This window comes from Argentina silus, assembly GCF_951799395.1.
Source record: "Argentina silus genome assembly, chromosome: 16".
In the NCBI taxonomy this organism is placed as follows: domain Eukaryota; kingdom Metazoa; phylum Chordata; class Actinopteri; order Argentiniformes; family Argentinidae; genus Argentina; species Argentina silus.
In genome coordinates, this window is record NC_139670.1 from 576,131 (window position 1) to 594,836 (window position 18,706).

At 55.9% G+C, this 18,706-nt stretch overlaps 1 protein-coding gene across 1 annotated transcript; it reads right to left on the bottom strand.

Annotated features, from left to right (window-relative positions):
• Positions 1–165: 165 nt before the first annotated feature.
• prr12a (proline rich 12a) lies at positions 166–18,393 on the bottom strand (the record flags this gene model as incomplete). The annotated part of the gene is made up of 17 exons (XM_083687937.1): positions 17,566–18,393; positions 15,114–15,271; positions 14,207–14,368; positions 10,175–13,930; positions 8,420–9,465; positions 7,951–8,172; positions 7,191–7,500; positions 6,517–6,933; positions 4,798–5,294; positions 4,443–4,559; positions 4,185–4,315; positions 3,501–4,024; positions 3,164–3,283; positions 2,699–2,796; positions 1,991–2,122; positions 812–907; positions 166–300 (listed from the first exon to the last, which is right to left on the bottom strand). The coding sequence occupies exons 1-17, from the start codon at positions 17,646–17,648 to the stop codon at positions 166–168; spliced, it is 8,004 nt and encodes a 2,667-aa protein (XP_083544063.1). The 5' UTR covers positions 17,649–18,393.
• Between the last annotated feature and the right edge of the window lie 313 nt (positions 18,394–18,706).

Here is an 18,706-nt window from a genome sequence, read left to right on the forward strand (position 1 = left end):
AGTCTCTCTCTCTCTGACCCACACAGACGGAGGGACGGGGGATGAGGGGGCCGGGGCTATACAAGATTCCACCCCTCCCTCCTTCAGCTTAGTCTCTGTTCCTGGGGCCCTCGTCTCTCCTCCTCTTGTTCTCCTGCTCCTCCTCCCCCCCCCCCCCCCCCCGCCTCAGGCCTTGGTGCTGAGGGAGAGGAGCTCTATGAAGGAGTTGAAGAGAGTGTCCAGCCAGCCCTGGTTGGCCATGCACTGCTGTACCACCTCCTCCTGCCCTGGGTCCTCTGCAGCCTGCTCTATGCTGTTAGTCTGAGACACAAACACCTCCATTAATATCAACTAGATATCCACTATTAATACATACTAGATATCCACTATTAATACATACTATATATCCACTATTAATATCAACTAGATATCCACTATTAATACATACTATATATCCACTATTAATATATACACACTATTAATATCATATAAACTATATAAAACACAGACTACAGGGTCCTCCGTAGCCGGATTATACACTTACATTAATATAAACTATATATAACTACACTTAGACTAGGAAATATGCACAATATATGACTGTCTATGCGGGGGACAGAAACACAACATACATGAGCACTGTATACAAACATACATTCTGACAATCTTGAAATGATGAACAGTGAGAAAAATAAACATCTGCTCCAAGTACCACACAAAAATAAAAATCTATATTATAAAACTATGTATATATACACACATCCATCCAAGACATATACATAGAGAATGTAAGAAGGTGTGGTATTTATAGTGATGGAGAGAGTGCTCTTACCTCTTTCTTACAGTGTAAGAAGGTGTGGTATTTATAGTGATGGAGAGAGTGGTAGAGGCTGTATATACGGCAGGATTCTGTCGACAGTTTAAGGTCCTGAGGGAGACAGAGACCAGTTAATACCAGAAACATACCGACTAGATCAGCCCTATACACTCACCCCTACACCTTATTAGGAACACCTGGACACCTTCTCATGGTGGTGGAACACCTGTACACCTTCTCATGGTGGAGGAACACCTGGACACCTTCTCATGGTGGTGGAACACCTGTACACCTTCTCATGGTGGAGGAACACCTGTACACCTTCTCATGGTGGTGGAACACCTGTACACCTTCTCATGGTGGAGGAACACCTGGACACCTTCTCATGGTGGAGGAACACCTGGACACCTTCTCATGGTGGAGGAACACCTGTACACCTTCTCATGGTGGAGGAACACCTGGACACCTTCTCATGGTGGAGGAACACCTGGACACCTTCTCATGGTGGAGGAACACCTGGACACCTTCTCATGGTGGAGGAACACCTGGACACCTTCTCATGGTGGAGGAACACCTGGACACCTTCTCATGGTGGAGGAACACCTGGACACCTTCTCATGGTGGAGGAACACCTGTACACCTTCTCATGGTGGTGGAACACCTGTACACCTTCTCATGTCGGAGGTGGTGTAATGGTGTGGGGAATGTTTTCTTGACACACTTTGGGCCTGTTAATACCAATCAATCATCTCTTGAATGCCACAGGCTATTTGAGTATTGTTGCTGACCATGTCCATCCCTTCATGGCCACAATTGACCCATCTTCTAATGGCTACTTCCAGCATGATAATGCACCATGTCACAAAGCAAAAGTCGTCTCAAACTGGTTTCATGAACATGACAATGAGTTCAGTGTTCTTCAGTGGCCTTTGGGATGTGGTAGAACGGGAGATTCACAGCTTGAAAGTGAACCTGAAAAATCTGCAGGAATTGCGTGATGCAATCATGTCATCATGGACGAGAATCTCAAAGGAATCTTTCCAACATCTTGTGGAATCAATGCTACAAAGAATTGACGCTGTTTTGAGAGCAAAGGGAGGCCCTACCCAGTATTAGTATTAGTAAAAGGGCTCGGGTGAGTGTATATTGAAGGTTATGTGGAAGCACCACCCGCCCACCCACCCACCCACCCACCTGTGGTTTGGGCAGGGTCTTCTTGACTCTGTTGAGGGTCTTGCGGTTGTATCCGTCCCCAGTCAGACGGACTCTGACAGCCCCCGAGTCCAGGGGGTCTGCTGCCATCTGGGGGTACGCATGCAGCACCTCCTGGGAGGGGGGGGCAGTTAGGATTAGCAGCCAGAGGCCACATCTTTGCATAATTGACATCCTCAGATATATATATTTTTAAATGTATTTATCCTTTATTTCTTCAGGGAGACCCTTTGAGACCAAGGTCTCTGTTTGAAGGGTGCCCTGATTACAACATATAAACACATCTCTATTATCAACATTTTAAAAGGACACAATTTACGCAGTGTTCACAAATTGACAGACAGACAGGCAGGCAGGCAGGCAAGCAGGCAGGCAGACAGACAGAGACAGACAGGCAGGCAGACAGAGGGAGGTAGAAACAGAGGAAGAGACAGACAGACAGGGAGACCGACAGAGGGAGAAACAGGCAGGCAGACAGACAGAGACAGACAGACACAGGCAGGCAGACAGGCAGGCAGACAGGGAGACAGGCAGGCAGGGAGACCGACAGAGGGAGAAACAGGCAGGCAGACAGACAGAGACAGACAGACACAGGCAGGCAGACAGGCAGGCAGACAGGGAGACAGGCAGGCAGGGAGACCGACAGAGGGAGAGACAGACAGGCAGACAGACAGGCAGACAGACAGGTACCTGGTGCTGGCTACTCATGCTGACCCTCTTCATCAATCGTCTCTTCTGCTCCAGGATGAGGGCGTCGATCTTCCTCATCGGGGGGAGGTACAGCTCATCTGAGGACCAATGGGAGAAGAGCTCCATTAAATACACATCTCTCACACCTGTCAATCACTCAGCCTGGGGAGAGGGGGCGGATGTGTACGTACGTACGTATGGTGTGTGTGTGTGTTGTGTCTCTGTCCCCTGCAGTGTGTGTGTGTATGGTGTATGGTGTGTGTGTGTGTGTGTGTGTATGTGTGTGTATGTGTGTGTGTGTGTGTGTGTGTATGGTGTATGGCGCGCGCGTGTGTGTGTGTGTATGGTGTATGGCGCACGCGTGTGTGTGTGTGTGGCGTGTGTGTGAGTGTATGTGTATGGTGTGTGTGAGTGTGTGTGTATGGTGTGTGTGTGTGTGAGTGTGTGAGTGTGTGAGTGTGTCACCGTCAGTGTCCTCCAGGGCCTGGATCATGTCTGGGTCCAGGGCGGTGCTGACCAGCATCTCCACGTAGCTCCGGAACATCTCCCTCATCACACGGTTGTTCACCCCGCCTCGCACCGGCACTGGACACACACACACACACACACAGGTCACACACAGGTCACACACACACACACAGGTCACACACACACACACACACAGGTCACACACACACACAGGTCACACACACACACAGGTCACACACACACACAGGTCACACACACACACACACACCTCTTGACCACCACCACCACCAACAACAACAACAACAACAACAACAACGACAAAATGGCTGCTCACTCTCGTCCTCGCTGGCGGCGTCCTCGGAGGAGGAGGAGTCAGACGACGAGGCCGCTTCCTTCAGCCACTTCTTCCTCTTCTTCGGTGGTGGCTCCGCCTTGGCCGGCTTGGCCTTCGGAGTCCGCTCTACCTTCTCCACCTTCTCCTCCTTCCTCTTCTCCTCCTTCCTCTCCACCGCTCCTTTCCTCTCCTCCCGGCTCTTCCCACGCGCCAACGCCACCCGTTTCTCAGCCTGCTTCTCCTGTGATGGCTGCACCTTTTTCTCCTTCTCCTTCTTCTCCTCCTTCTCCTTCTTCTCCTCCTTCTCCTTCCTCTCCTCCCTCTCCTTCTTCTCCTTCACTGCTGCGGCCTTCTCCTTCTCCTTCTGCTCCTTGGCTCTGGTCCTCTCCCTCGGCTCCCTCACCCTCTCTCTCTCCTCCCTCACCCTCTCTCTCTCCCCCCTCCCAGCCACTCTCTCCTCCCTCTCTGCGCGGGGAGGGGTCTGGCTGGCCGGGGGGGACGCCATCTTGGGGAGGGCCTGTCGCCTGTAGCAGAGGAGAGATGGAGGTTTGAGTTAAAACAAGGAGACTGGCGGCCATGTTGGAGAGAGAACTACCTCCTCCCTCCTCTGATGTCACCACTGGCTATGAGTCAGGTGACATACAGGTGACATACAGGTGACAGACGGGTTAAGGACGTTGGTACCTGAGGGGCTGTGGCCGGTGCCAGGGTCTTCTAGAACACACTCTGACGTAGTCCTTCTTGTTGACGTTCTCCAGGAACTTGACGTACAGACGCTGGTACCGACGCTTAGCGTCCCCGAAGTATCCCAGATACTGAGGGAGGAGGGGGGGGGGGGGGGGGGGGTGGTTAGGGGTGTGTACAGCGAGGTTAGATGTATGTATGTGTGTGGGTGTGTGTGTGTGTGCGTGTGTGTGTGTGTGTGTGTGTGTGTGGACTCACGTTGCTGGTGGCACAGAACTGTCTCTGCCCATCTTTGATCTCAGGGCTGAACTTCTGCAGCAGAGCCTTCTGGACCCTCCAGATGGGAGGAGGCTCCCTGCCTGTCTGCAGCGCCACCTAGGGGTGGGAGGACAGGGTCAACACACACACAGGATAGGTAGCATGCACATCAACTTCTATATATATATATACACATACACACATTTATACTAGCACCTATTTTACAATTTTTCTTGCAATAATTGTTATAATAACTTTTTTGCTCTGGATATTTTACACGCACAGACACACACACACACGCACACGCACACACAGGCACAGACACAGACACAGACACAGACACATGCACACACACCTTCATGGTTCTGATGTCTTCCACCCGCACCACAAACTCGTCCCTCTCTCTGAAGATGCCCTCTCCTCCACTCTCACTCTCATCCTCCTCACTCTCTCCTGCCATGGCTGCATCAACCTGCTTCTGGGCCAGGTGGAGGGGGGTGATCTGGGCCGGGCGCACCTCCTCGGGGGAGGCGGGGGGGGAGGGGGAGGGCTGGGGGGACTCCTGGGCCGGGGGGGGAGGAGGGGGGGAGGGCGGGGGAGGGCTGGAGGACAGAGGGAGGGACGCAGGAGGAGGAGGAGGAGGCGGAGGAGAGGGAATGGAGGGAGCGAGGGGGCTGGGAGGTGAAGACTTCTGCTCCTCCAATTCCTGCGGGGGCAGGGGGGAGGGGAGAGGAGGGAGGGGGGAATGGGAGGGAGAGGAGGATGGAGTGGGGGAGGGGGTGGGGGAGGGAGAGGGGGAGGGGGAGGGAGGGGGGGGAGAGGCTGGTTCCATAGGAGGCTCTGGGAGAGAGGCTGGAGGAGGAAGAGGAGAGGGTCAAGTTAGTTACATCATCATCATCATCATATTGAGACTACAAGAGAAGTCGGACAGAAGAAGAGAAGAGGAACAGAGGAGGTGAAGGAGAAGAGGGACAGAGGAGGTGAAGGAGAAGAGGAACAGAGGAGGTGAAGGAGAAGAGGGACAGAGGAGGTGAAGGAGAAGAGGGACAGAGGAGGTGAAGGAGAAGAGGAACAGAGGAGGAGAAGAGGGACAGAGGAGGTGAAGGAGAAGAGGAACAGAGGAGGTGAAGAAGAGGGACAGAGGAGGTGAAGGAGAAGAGGAACAGAGGAGGTGAAGGAGAAGAGGGACAGAGGAGGTGAAGGAGAAGAGGGACAGAGGGGTGAAGGAGAAGAGGAACAGAGGAGGAGAAGAGGGACAGAGGAGGTGAAGGAGAAGAGGAACAGAGGAGGTGAAGAAGAGGGACAGAGGAGGTGAAGGAGAAGAGGAACAGAGGAGGTGAAGGAGAAGAGGGACAGAGGAGGTGAAGGAGAAGAGGAACAGAGGAGGAGAAGAGGGACAGAGGAGGTGAAGGAGAAGAGGGACAGAGGAGGTGAAGGAGAAGAGGAACAGAGGAGGAGAAGAGGGACAGAGGAGGTGAAGGAGAAGAGGGACAGAGGAGGTGAAGGAGAAGAGGGACAGAGGAGGTGAAGGAGAAGAGGGACAGAGGAGGTGAAGAAGAGGGACAGAGGAGGAGAAGAGGGACAGAGGAGGTGAAGGAGAAGAGGAACAGAGGAGGTGAAGGAGAAGAGGGACAGAGGAGGTGAAGGAGAAGAGGAACAGAGGAGGAGAAGAGGGACAGAGGAGGTGAAGGAGAAGAGGAACAGAGGAGGTGAAGGAGAAGAGGGACAGAGGAGGTGAAGGAGAAGAGGAACAGAGGAGGAGAAGAGGGACAGGAGGTGAAGGAGAAGAGGAACAGAGGAGGTGAAGGAGAAGAGGGACAGAGGAGGTGAAGGAGAAGAGGAACAGAGGAGGAGAAGAGGGACAGAGGAGGTGAAGGAGAAGAGGAACAGAGGAGGAGAAGAGGGACAGGAGGTGAAGGAGAAGAGGAACAGAGGAGGTGAAGGAGAAGAGGGACAGAGGAGGTGAAGGAGAAGAGGAACAGAGGAGGTGAAGGAGAAGAGGAACAGAGGAGGTGAAGGAGAAGAGGAACAGAGGAGGTGAAGGAGAAGAGGGACAGAGGAGACAGCCTCTCACCTTCTAGTCTTGGGGCTCCAAGCCTCTCCAACTCTGGCTCTCCCTCCTCCATATCCTTCACTTCATCTTCCTCATCATCCCTTCCTCCTGTCTTCCTCTCCTCCTCCTCTTCCTCCTCCTCTTCTTCCTCCTCCTCCTCCGCCTCCTCCTCCTCCTCCTCTTCTTCCTGGTGGTTGTCCTCTCTCTCTCCGTCCTCTCTCTGCAGCACGGCGGGCTCTGCGGAGGGGGGCTGTGTGTGTGGTGTGTGAGAGGCAGGCTGGGGGCTGAGGGTGGGGGGCTGCAGGGTGGGGGTGAGGGGGGCCTGGGGGGGAGGCGGGGGGGGAGGCTGCAGGGAGGAGACCAGCTGGGGCGTGTCGTAGAGGGCTGAGATAGCAGACGAGATGCTCTTCTGAAGGTCTTGGTTCTTCCCCACTGAGTCTGAGAACCATACATACAAACACAACTTTATTAGTCCATCTGTTAGAACAAGGATATCCGCCCCCACTCCTGTTCCATAACCCTACACACACACACACACACACACACACACACGATACCATTCCTCATTCAATGCATTACAATGAGCCTGTCCTCTTCTACCTTCATAAGCTGGGGGACCCACCTTCCTGTGTGTGTGTGTGTGTGTGTGTGTGTGTGTGTGGTGTGTGTGTGTGTGGTGTGTGTGTTAGACTCACCTTCCTCGTCAGAGGAGAAGGAGGGCAGCGTCTCCAGGTTCCTCTTCAACTCCTCGTCCAATCGCTTGCCGGGGGAGGAGCATCCGCCCAGGGCCAGCCCCCCGTTGCCCTCGCCGAAGGCCGGAGGGGGGGGGAGAGGGGAGGGGGACAGGGGGCGGAGCCCGCCAGCCTTGCAGGGGGAGGAGCCGTCTCCGTTGCCGGGGTCCAGGCCGGGGGGCATGTCCAATCCCGGGGGTCGCTTCCCCGACTTCAGGAAATCCAGGAAGGATGCCATGAAGGCTCCTTTAGACTCAGAGTCCTTCTCCTCTCCCTGGGCGGGGGGGGGGGGGGGGGGGGTGGGGGAAGAGAGAGAGAGCATTGATCAGACCAGGGTTCTCCCCAGGATGTCTGAATAGCATGGCGCTGGATTACATCATCAAAACCCCACTCATATTTATTTATCAAAACGCACCAAAAAATACCAATAAACCCCTGAATTCACTGAGGAACATTCTAACACTTTAACAATGTCGTTGCCAATCAAAGATAGTGACTATGATTACTAAATATATAGTTTAATAAAGATAGTTAATGTATAATTACTAAACATATAGTTTAATAAAGATAGTTAGTGTCATTACTAAATATATAGTTTAATTTGCCTTAAAAGGTTTACATAGTGACGCCGGCAAACAGAACCCCTCTTCCATTGTCTGAGGAGAGCCTGTCACAGAGGTCATGAACCCTACAGTGACCGTGCCTAAACAAACTGTCATCGTACCCTCCCATCCATCCCGTCAGCGTCTGATCCCTCATTCATCATGAGGCTCTTCCTGGTCTTGTCCTGGGGGCCCCGGGGGGGGTCGGGGGGGCCAGGGCTGAGGCCCAGGGAGGGGGCCGAGCCCACCGAGCCGTCTGACAGGGCCGGGTCGGTCCCAGACAGAGAGTCAGTCCTCAGGAGGGCCTCGGAGGATGACGACAGGCTGCCAATGGGGAGCTTGATCTGGGAGGGGGGGGTCAACAACCAGCATGGAGGGAGAGGAGGGGGTCAACAACCAGCATGGAGGGAGAAGGGGGGGGGGGAGAGACACACACACTTTCTACATCAACACAACTACCTGAACTCAGCTCTAGGCCCCTCCCTCCACCTGACCCCCTAGGCCCCTCCCTCCACCTGACTCCAGCTCCCCAGCAGGTAACCCGTCTCTCGGTAACCCGTCTCCAGGGAACAGACAGCTAGCGAGGCTCACCTTAAGGGGTGGTATGGGCTCCTGATGCAACTGTGCCTGGGGGTGCTGGTGGCCCTGGTGGTGCTGATGGGCCTGGTGGTGCTGGTGGTGCTGGTGGGCCTGGTGGTGGAGGTGCTGCTGCTGATGCATCTGCTCCTCCTTCCCACCCATCTCCATGAACATGTCATCCCTCTTTCCTCTGCCTCGGCCACCCCCACGACCCCTCCCCCTCCGCCCGTCCACACCCATCCCACCTCCTCCTCCTCCTCCTTCACCTCCTCCTCCCATCTCTCCCCCCATCATTCCACGGGGGATGTGCGGCTGCTCAGGCAGCGGGCGTATCCGAGGCCGGCCCCTGGGGCGGGGGGGTCCCTCTCTCTTGGGCTTGGTGGGCTTCCTGCCCCTCTTCTTGGGCCCGTCGTTGGGCAGGAGGGGGGGCGGGCCCAGGGAGGGGTACCCAGAGGAGTGGTAGAAGTCCAGGTCTCCCATCAGAGGGCTCAGAGCGCCCCCCCCTCCCCCTCCCCCTCCCCCAGTCTTCCTGCAGCTGGAGACCAGGTCAGGGAGCAGGTCCGGCAGACGGCGGCTGTTCAGCCGGATGTCAGCCGGCTGGTTGTCCTTGTCCTCGTCGTCCTCAAACTCGTATTCCTGGGCGTAGCTCTTCTTGGGCAGAGTGGTGGGATCGCGACGCTCCTTCAGTAGGTGGAACGAGCTGCTGGACTTCAGGAGCTTCTTGGGTCTGGAGGAGCAGAAGATGGGACTCTGAAGACCCCCTCCTCCTCCAGGGCCGGCCCCCGCCCCGGCCCCCCCGGGCCCAGAGGAGAGCTTCCCTCCTGGGGGGTTGGAGCCGGAGCCAGAGCCAGGGCCCCCGTGGGCCCCCATGCCCCCCAGTGGGCCCTGAGACTGGATCAGACCCAGCTGCTCCGTGTTGACGGTGGAGGGGAGCTCGTGGGTCTTCAGGGAGTCCAGGTCCAGATGCATGGTGCTGTTGGAGGAGTCCGACAGGCCGTGGCAGTACTGGCCGTAGCCCTGGTCAGAACCATGGTGGCCCAGCATGTCGTAACCACCACCTGGACCAAGGAAGGAAGCAGGAACATTAATTAATGAATAAATGACTCATTTATTAATTCATTTCAAACCTATCATATTTAACTATCATCTTGTTACATTTATCCTGCACATATCTATTTATTTATTTACTTTTTTATTTAAAATACCCCTTATTTGCCCAGGTGAGTTGACTGTGACCTGGGGGAGAGTTGCAGGGGACAGGAGAGGAGAGGGGATGAATGAGCCAATAGCAGTGGATGATGAGGTGGCCATGACGGTACGAGGTCCAGATGGGGAGTTTAGCCGGGAGACCTGCGTTAATACACCTACTCTTAAGATAAGCACCATGGGATCTTTAACGACTCGGGACGTTGGTTTTTTTTTTCATCCGAAGGACGGCATCCCCTGCAAGGCAAGACCCCATTCACTGCCCTGGGGCATTGGGGTCTCTTAGACCAGAGGGAGAAGTGCCACCTACTGGACCTCCAACACCACTTCCAGAAGCCTGTTTTGGTACTCCCATCCATGTATTGACCAAGGCATACCCTGCTTAACATCCCAGACGAGCCGGCAGAGGGATGCAGGGAGGTAGAGCTGCTGCCATTGGACATTGTAACTAAATAAATAATCTTCGACCAATAGACACAGACAACACATTCTGACACTTCATTTCAATTCCAAACTTCTTCAAATCATAAGAGACACTAGAGAAAGAAAGGTTCCACATACCTCCTGCTCCGCTCTGCCCTCCCTTCATTCCCTCCATCCCTTCCTGTCCCCCTCCTGGTCCCTCGTTCATGTCGTCCGGGCCCCCCCCGGCGCCCCCCCCGCAGCTGTTCTTGTAGTCGTCGGAGCAGAACATGTCCTCCATGCCGGGGAAGAAGGCGCGGTCCTCATCCTGCAGCAGGGAGTCCGGGAAGCAGATGGAGGTCAGGGGGACGAAGCGGTTCCCCTGGCCGCCCTGTGGGCCATGGTCGCCCTTCTCCACCGGGCTGACCGACACCGGGCCATACTGGTGCTGCTGGTCCGACTGCTGCTGGTCCAACTGGGACGGGTGGGGCTGGGGGGTGAGCTGGGAGGGGTGGGGGTGGGACTGGGGGTCCTGCGTCTGCTGTTGTTGCTGGGGGTGGGAGGAGGAGGGTGGAGGGGGCATGTGGAGGGGGTGCTGGGGGTGGGTTTGGGAGTGGGGGTGGTGGGGGTGGTGGTGGGAATTGGGATGCTGTTGTTGTTGTTGTTGTGGGTGGTGCTGGGGGAGGTGGTGCAGGTGCGAGGGCGTGGGCATGCCCATGTCGGTCTCGGACAGGAAGGAGTGGAGCTCCGAGGCGTTGGAGGAGGGGTGCTGAGGGTGGTGTTGAGACTGGTGGTGGGACGGGTGTCTCTGCTGCTCCTGCTGCTGTCTGTGACCCCCTCGCTCCCTCCCTCCTCCTCCACCTCCTCCTCCTCTCCTCTCCTCCACCCCACCTCCGTCGTTGCTGGAGGTCTGGGAGAGTGAGCGTTCCAGCATGTCCAGGGAGGAGACCACGGAGCTCTGCTTGGCCTGGTTCTGGTTCTGTTCCGCCTGGGCGGGTCCGTGGCTGTAGTGGGCCGCGGCCTCCAGAGCCTGGGACTGGAGTTGGAGCTGCAACTGGGAGGCCTGGGCCTGGGCCTGTCCCTGGGTCTGGTGCTTCCCCCCCCCAGGGCCCAACCGGCCTCCACCCCCCTCCATCATGGCCTGCTGGCTCACAGAGTGCTGCTGCTGCTGTTGCTGCTGTTGTTGTTGTTGTTGCTGCTGTTGTTGCTGCTGTTGTTGTTGTTGTTGTTGCTGCTGCTGTTGTTGGTGGTGGGTGTCCATCTTGTTCCTGGTGGTGTGTGAGAGGACAGACTGGAGCAGGTGGGGGGGCTGGCCGTGGGGGGGCTGGCCTGGGCGGGACTGCTCCGTAGGGGAGTCCATCAGTGATGCCGAGGCCTGGGACTGGGAGTGTTGTTGTTGCTGTTGTTGTTGTTGGAGGTCGGGGGTCTTGCGGTGGGGGTAGGCCAGCTCTGAGCGCTCCTTCTTCTGCAGCTCCATGTGGGGGTGTGGCTGGAGGCGGGGGTGGGCGGGGTGCTGGGGCCCCAGGGCATGCTGGGAGTACGGGTCGCCCCGCCCGTAGTGCACCACGGAACCCAGGTTGTCATGGTGATGGAGGTGGGCTTGTTCCGGGCCGCCTCCTCCTCCTCCTCCTCCTCCTCCCCCTCCTCCTCCTCCTCTTCCACCGGTCCTGCCAGAGACCGACCTTTCGTTCTGCCTCTGTTGTTGTTGATGATGCTGCTGTTGTTGTTGTTGTTGTTGTTGCTGCTGTTGTTGTTGGTGTTGTTTCTTCAGTGACAGTGACAGCTGGTTGTCCAGCCCCGCCCCCCCCGCGCCAGCACCTCCGGCACTAGAGGTGGCGCTGTGGGTCCGGATGACGCTCTGCAGGTGGTACCTCTCCTCGGAGCTCTTCCCCATGTCGTACCCCAGGCCTTTCCCCGCGTCAGAGCTGGGGGGTCCGGCCTGGGCCTGGGGGGGCTGGGGGGCCGTCTGGGACTGCTGCTGGGGGGGGCCGTGGTGGTGGGGGGGCGGCTGGGGGGCGGGGCTGGCCTGGGCCTGGAGGAGGTGCTGGATCAGGAAGTCGTCATCGTCGTCCACTTCCTCCTGGGACCTCTGAGAGCCGACGCCCAGCATGCCGCCGGAGTCGGCCTTGGGCTTGGAGGAGGAGGAGGGGTGGTAGGACTGGGGCTGGGGGGGGCCCTGCGGCTGGGCCTGGGGCTGGGAGCGGGGGCCGCGGCCATCCGGGTAGCCCTGGGGGGAGGAGAGGAAGGTGGGGACGGAGGAGATGTACTTGTTGGAAGGGGACTGGGTGGCGCAGGGGGGGGCTGGGGAGTGGAGGCCAGGCCGGATGATCCCAGAACCACCAGACGGGGAGGGGCTAGAGTCTGGGAGGTGGTATGCCCCGCCCCCGCTGCCGCCTCCTCCTCTCTCATTGGCTCCTCCTCCTCCACCCGAGCCCGAGTTTCCACTTCCTGCATTGCCGCTACCACCTCCTCCAGAGGCCCCTCCCCCCGATGACGTGCCCGACCTCATAAGGGCGGGGGAGTGGCCTGGGCCTCCGTAACCTAGCGATGGGCTCCCGGCCCCTCCCATAGAGGAGGGGAGGGACCCGTAGGCGGAGTCAGGGCCGTAAACGTCGGAGGAGTAGGACTGGCTCCTCCCCCCCAAGCCGTAGCCCTTCCCTCCCCCTGCAGAGCTTAGGTCCGTGGCCTGGGGGGAGCTGAAGCCCCCGTAGGCCTGTGACGGGAGGTGGGAGGGGGGGGGCTGGCCGGGGGAGTAGGACTGGCCCTGCTGGGGGGGGGTCTGGCCCGTCAGGGTTGCGCTTGGGGTCTTGACCGGGGGGGCCACGGGGGAGCCGTAGCCCGAGAGGCAGGGCTTGGAGGTGGAGGAGGTCAGAGGGGGGGGCTGCTGCTGCTGGGGGGCCGGGGGAGGGGGGGCGGGCTGGGGGGCAGGCTGCTGCCTGGAGGGGGCTGAGGAGGAGCCAGAGGAGGGGTGGGGGGCCGGGGCCGAGGAGGACGAGGAGGAGGTGGAGGAGGTGGTGGAGGAGGCTGAGGGGGGGGTGTGGGGGGTGCGGGAGGAGGAGGCAGAGCCGGCCGAGGAGTAGCCGCTACTGGAGCTGTTCTTGGCGCCCTTCGCCGCTGACGATGACGACGATGAGGATGAAGAGTACGGGGGCTGGATGATGGGCCGGTACCCCTGCTGCTCGGAGCGGGACGGGGGCTTGTGGTCACCTGGCCCGGGGCTCTGATCCCCCAGGGGGCTGCAGGAGAGGCCCGCGTGGCGATGGTGGGCCAACTGCTGGTACCCTGCCCCCCCACAGCTCAGGTAGTGCTGCAGCGAGTGGGCAGCCGCGGCTGAGGAGGACGACAGCTGGGCCTGGGCCGGGGTGGGCCTCTGGTAGTGCTTGATGACGCTGTCCTGTCTCGGTAACGCCCGCTCCTGGGCCGTGCTGGACTGGGCCTGGGCTTGGGCCTGAGCTTGAGCTTGAGCCTGAGCCTGAGCCTGAGCCTGAGCCTGAGCCGAGGAGAACACGGAGGCATTGTAGAGCTGGGACGACTGGTCCTGGAGCTGGGAGGAGAGCAGGTTGAACTGGTGGGACTGGAGGTGTCTGGCAGAGGAGGCCTGGGCCGAGGCAGAGGCCCCAGGGTCCTGACCCCCCCGGTAGGCCCCTGCTCCCTGGGAGGACAGCAGCCGGTCGAACCCCAAGCCGGACTGGGACGGGCCCTTGATATGGAGGAGGGGGTCATGGGGGGAGAGGAGGCCGTTGGAGGTGGGGCTGAAGGTGGGCGTGTCCTGGAGGGACAGCGAGGGCGTGAAGGAGCGGCTGGAGAAGGAAGCCGGGTGCTGATAGGCCGAGAGGGCCGAGGAGGAGGGGAAGGAGCCAGAACCAGGAAGGGCACCAGAGATGAAGAGCTCAGCTGGGTTCGGGGTGTGCATCGCTGTCAGAGAGAGAGAGATGGAGAGAGGGGGAGAGAGAGGGGGGGGGGGGAGAAAGAGAACATGATTACTCAACATTCGTCACTCTCTTTGAGCAAACAGAAAAACTGACAACCAAGATAATTGTGCTGATTGCCCCTCTGTTAGATGCAGGTTACCACGACAACACAGACATACACTCAACATAGGCTGTATGGAAGCCACCGGAACACCAGAGAGAGGAGAGAATACTCTCTCTGATCGACCCCCCCCTTCTCCCCTCCCTCCCCCACACTCACCTGTCTGCCAGGATGGGGTGCGGAACTGGGAGAGGAGGGAGGAGGCGGAGGGGGGGGGCTGGGGGCCGCGGGACTCCAGCGCTGAGATCAGGTTCATGACGGAGGCATCAGGCCCGGAGGGGCTGGCATGGTGGAGGCCGGCGTCAAACAGCCCTGACAGACCTGGACACACACACACACACACACACACACACACACACACACACACACACACACACACACACAAAAGTATAACTTAATCTAATGGTAGAGCAACAGCTAAACCTTCTATAATCTAATAATCTGTATGATAGTCAGATCAGTGTAGGTGTCACTTAATTACCATACTATCACTTATTAAGTAGGACTACACACACACCTGTTCATGTCTTATCAGGTAGGCAATATTTCTGACCAGGTGTGTATTTAAACACAGTAACAATAACCTGCACAGATACATGATCTTATTCTAGATTATGCAGACACATGGGGCTGCTTTCCTGGACACAAGTTCATCCCAATCCCTGCATCTTTAATTGAGATGTTTTATAGGGGATGTTAATGTTATTTAGTACAGGATTGGGCTTAATCAGTGTCCGCTCCCTGTATCAGACAGAAATTCAGCTACTAGAATTAACAGATTATAGAGTTGTGAGTGTGTGTGTGAATGATCATGTAACTCAACACTAAGACAAGGTGATAATGGGGGAAATACAGCATTTAACAACCATCTCTACTTCCAGAGATGCTGTCTATGGGACAATACAGAGTCCAACGCATGGCAACCTTGGTGTCAGCACGTGACCATGACAACCATAATGTCACCAGGGCCAGTCGTGTTTCACATCGAGCTCTCGTTTCCATGGTGACACCCCAGCTGTAAGGTTACTGTGTGGCATGGTGTGTGAGGGATTGACAGGTCTCTCACCCAAACTGCGTCCAGCTGCTCCCCAAGCCCCGCCCTGGCCAGAGCCTCCCGGGTGGTGATTGGTGGCATATCCCTGGAGGGGGTGTGGCCCGCCATAGGCCTGGCGGTGGAGGAGCTCCGACTCTGGGTGAGATGACCTGGAGGAGCCGTAGACGAGACTGGGAGGGGGACATTCATCAAGTCATTTCACTACTCATTTACATAAACTGCTTTCCAAAGGGTCACCCCTGAGAGAGAGAGAGCTCTCAACAAATGATAGAAATGATATGCAAACACACGGAGTGGATCCTTAAACACACGGAGTGGATCCTTAAACACACGGAGTGGATCCTTAAACACACGGAGTGGGTACTCCTGTTTACAGAGCTGCCAGGGTGATCATGTGACCTTTACACACTACAGGACCCACCAAACACCCTGCCCACACACACACAAAGTTGGGCCCACCAAACACACTCTACGGGTCTTCAGACACTCCAGGGCCCACCAAACCTTCCTGTGCTGCTGGCTAGGATATGTTCTTTTTAAATGATCCTTCTGAGAATCATTTCCGCTGCTCTGGCGCCCAGCTCGGCTCTGTCGGGTGAATTAGGATAAGAACTAATAACACTGTCATCTGTGAGTTACTGCATCACTACGTTTAATGGGGGAAAGTACTGTACTCTGAACAGGGTGGAAGCCATTTCAGTACACTAGTAGTACAATACCACAAACAGGAATTGCAGGTTTACTTGTGAAGATGGATTGGATTGCATTCATAATCAGTTAATTTTACTAAAATATGTAGCCCGAAGACATGTTGTACTGATACTAAATGTACAAGCATCAATATTGCATGTGGCCTATATTTTTCAGGAATTAAAGTAGGTTGATCATTTATATCATAAATAAAATGGGCGAGAAAAAGCAATCTGATGTGTTATGTCTGGCCTCTGCTGCAGGCGGCTGACAGGCGCTCCTAACAGACAGGCTAGCAGGCTAGCAGGCTAACAGGCTAGCAGGCTAACAGGCTAACAGGCTAGCAGGCTAACAGGCTAGCAGGCTAACAGGCTAGCAGGTTAGCGTCGCCGAGCGGCGGGGTGTTGGACAGAGACGGCGGCTGCGGCTGCGGCTGCACGGACGGCCAGTGCGGCTAGCTAACATGCTACCAGGCCTTGCCTTCAACAGCCGTCAGCAGTCATGTTTATCATACAAATAATAACGTCACATTCGTGTCGAATCGCGAAACAGTCGATAGGACGACATGGAAAAGGCCTGAGCTAATGTGGTTTAAGTGGTCGGTGAGGCTAGCGGCCTGAGGACGGCGTCGCTGGGGGTTCGTCGGGTTAGCTCCCTTCATTAGCCTGGCGGCTAGCTACCGCACAGCCTCAGCTAGCCTGGCTAAACCAGAGGAACCAAGGCCTTGTGTCGTCGTTATGAACCCAAACAAAGCTAGCAACAAGCTAGTCGGGTCATTGAAGGCAAACATAGATCCATTTGCAGCGACACCAACCTAGCCGCTCGCCTGGCTAACCGTGGAGAAATGACGGGCAGTTTTGCATAATAAGCTAATGACTTAGCTAGCTAGCTCTAAACCTAAACTAGCGAAATCTGTCATCAGTAAGACAAATGCTGCCAAATAATCTTCAGCCAAGGTCCTCACTCTGTGGCAGATAAATAATTAAAATAATGCATAAGGGAAATTAAATTGTGCCAGGACTGCACTACAACTGCAGCACGGTTCAATTATGCAAAAACAACTTGAGTTGTGGTGTTTTTTTGTGTTACATTATGATTAAGACCACTGCAATCTAACATTCATCACCGGAGCGCCAGCTGTGATGACCGAGTTACATTCGCCCCGGTCATCTCCCGCTGAACCGCACCGGGACCGTTACAACGTAACGACCTGTCTATTGTTACTACGGGTGGTAATCCATCAGTCATACCGTTTATGGGGTACAAATGTACCCCACATCCTGGTACGGGATCGGGAAAACGGAATCAGTATGGCGGCGGGCCTGATGGCAGTGTGTGAATTAATCTACTTGTGAATAAAGACCGAGAGAAGCCCGGTGGATGTGACAAGGCCAGGAAGCCTACGGGGGCACTCATCATTTCCTCCTAAATGGTCCAGACATATGCTCCCTCCAACCCATCCCCCTCTTCGCTCCCTTTCCCTCCCTCCTCCCCTCCCCTCCCCTCCCCTCTCTCTACCTACAACCACGCATTAACTCTGTCAATCGCATTCCATGCATTTTCAAGAGTCCCTGTCCCCCCCCACACACACATACGTTCCCCCCAGTTTATAATAATAGTAACATGCAACAACCTGGTTCACGACGTCATATTGCCAATGAATAGCCTAACCAGACAGGTCGGTGGTCCCGACCCATTAATGACCACTGGTTGACGTCCGCGCCCGGTGGCAGGCTAACGGAACCGTTTTCAGTGGAGCTGATCTAACGCTTACCTTGCTTTGGCCGATCTCTCGTAGCTCCATCCCGCTCCAGAGCCCAAATCACCGAATCCTGCTCCCGGATAATTTCTATCCATTGATGAGACGCGTGTGAGACACGGACTGAAGGACGAGGAGGCGGAATCCGAACACTATGTGGGGTATCCGTGCCCCCCGTTCTCGATTTTAGGCTATTTTCCCCGTTTCATAAGCAAGTCCTCAGGACTGAAAAACAGCATATTGAAAGAGAAATGGAGGGGAGGGGAAAGCTGGATGAAAAAGGGGGGTCTGGGGGTGTACTCCAGAAAATCACTCTTTCTCCGTTCCTACACCTTCTCCAATTATCATTTCCACATTAGTACATTTGGAACGACCCGATGCGCGATCATTATAATAACGCTACATTTGTTTCCGCCGGTGATCAATAAATTGCTGATAAACATTTGATCAAACGCGTCCTCTCCTCCCCTTTCTTCACTTTTACACAGCTATTTACCGCGATTGCAAATATTGCCATTCACAGCTCACGTTTGTTGCAAATATTCTCCGGCGGTAGACTAAAGTTGAGCAGAATGGTGTATTTTGGGGGTCGTGCAGATCTTCCACCCGGAGCGGAGGGAGCTAGCAGCGAGGCTAGCTAGCGCTGGCGACGCATCCACACAAAAAGTGGGTTGTTATTTATAAAGCTCGCTATCCTTCCTCTTCGCTCCGTTTGCTTTCGAAAATAATAACAACGACGATATCACACGATCAACGGGGGAAAAACCGAATGTTGAGTGTTAAAATGAGGTAAAGGTTAGAAAGTAGGCCTCGTCTGTGTGTTTTTAGTCATTTTCCTGTGAAGACGCCATGTTTGAAGGCTCGCTCTGTCTCCCCGCGCACACACCGTCAAACACGCGCGCACTCGGTCTGCGCGGCGGCCGTCCTCCGTTCCCCGGTGTTCCAGTCCGGTTCACCGGGCCGCAGACACACCGGGCCGCAGACAGCCTTTTAGGATTTTAGGAATACAAATTGAATACACGCATAATTCCAATGCGCATGGCGGTCGTGCATACGGCAGAGAGGCAGACATGCAGCCCACGGCTGTTAGGGTTTTAATTGTGTTTTTAGGAATATTAAAATGAATACACGCATCATTTCAGCGCACATGACGCTG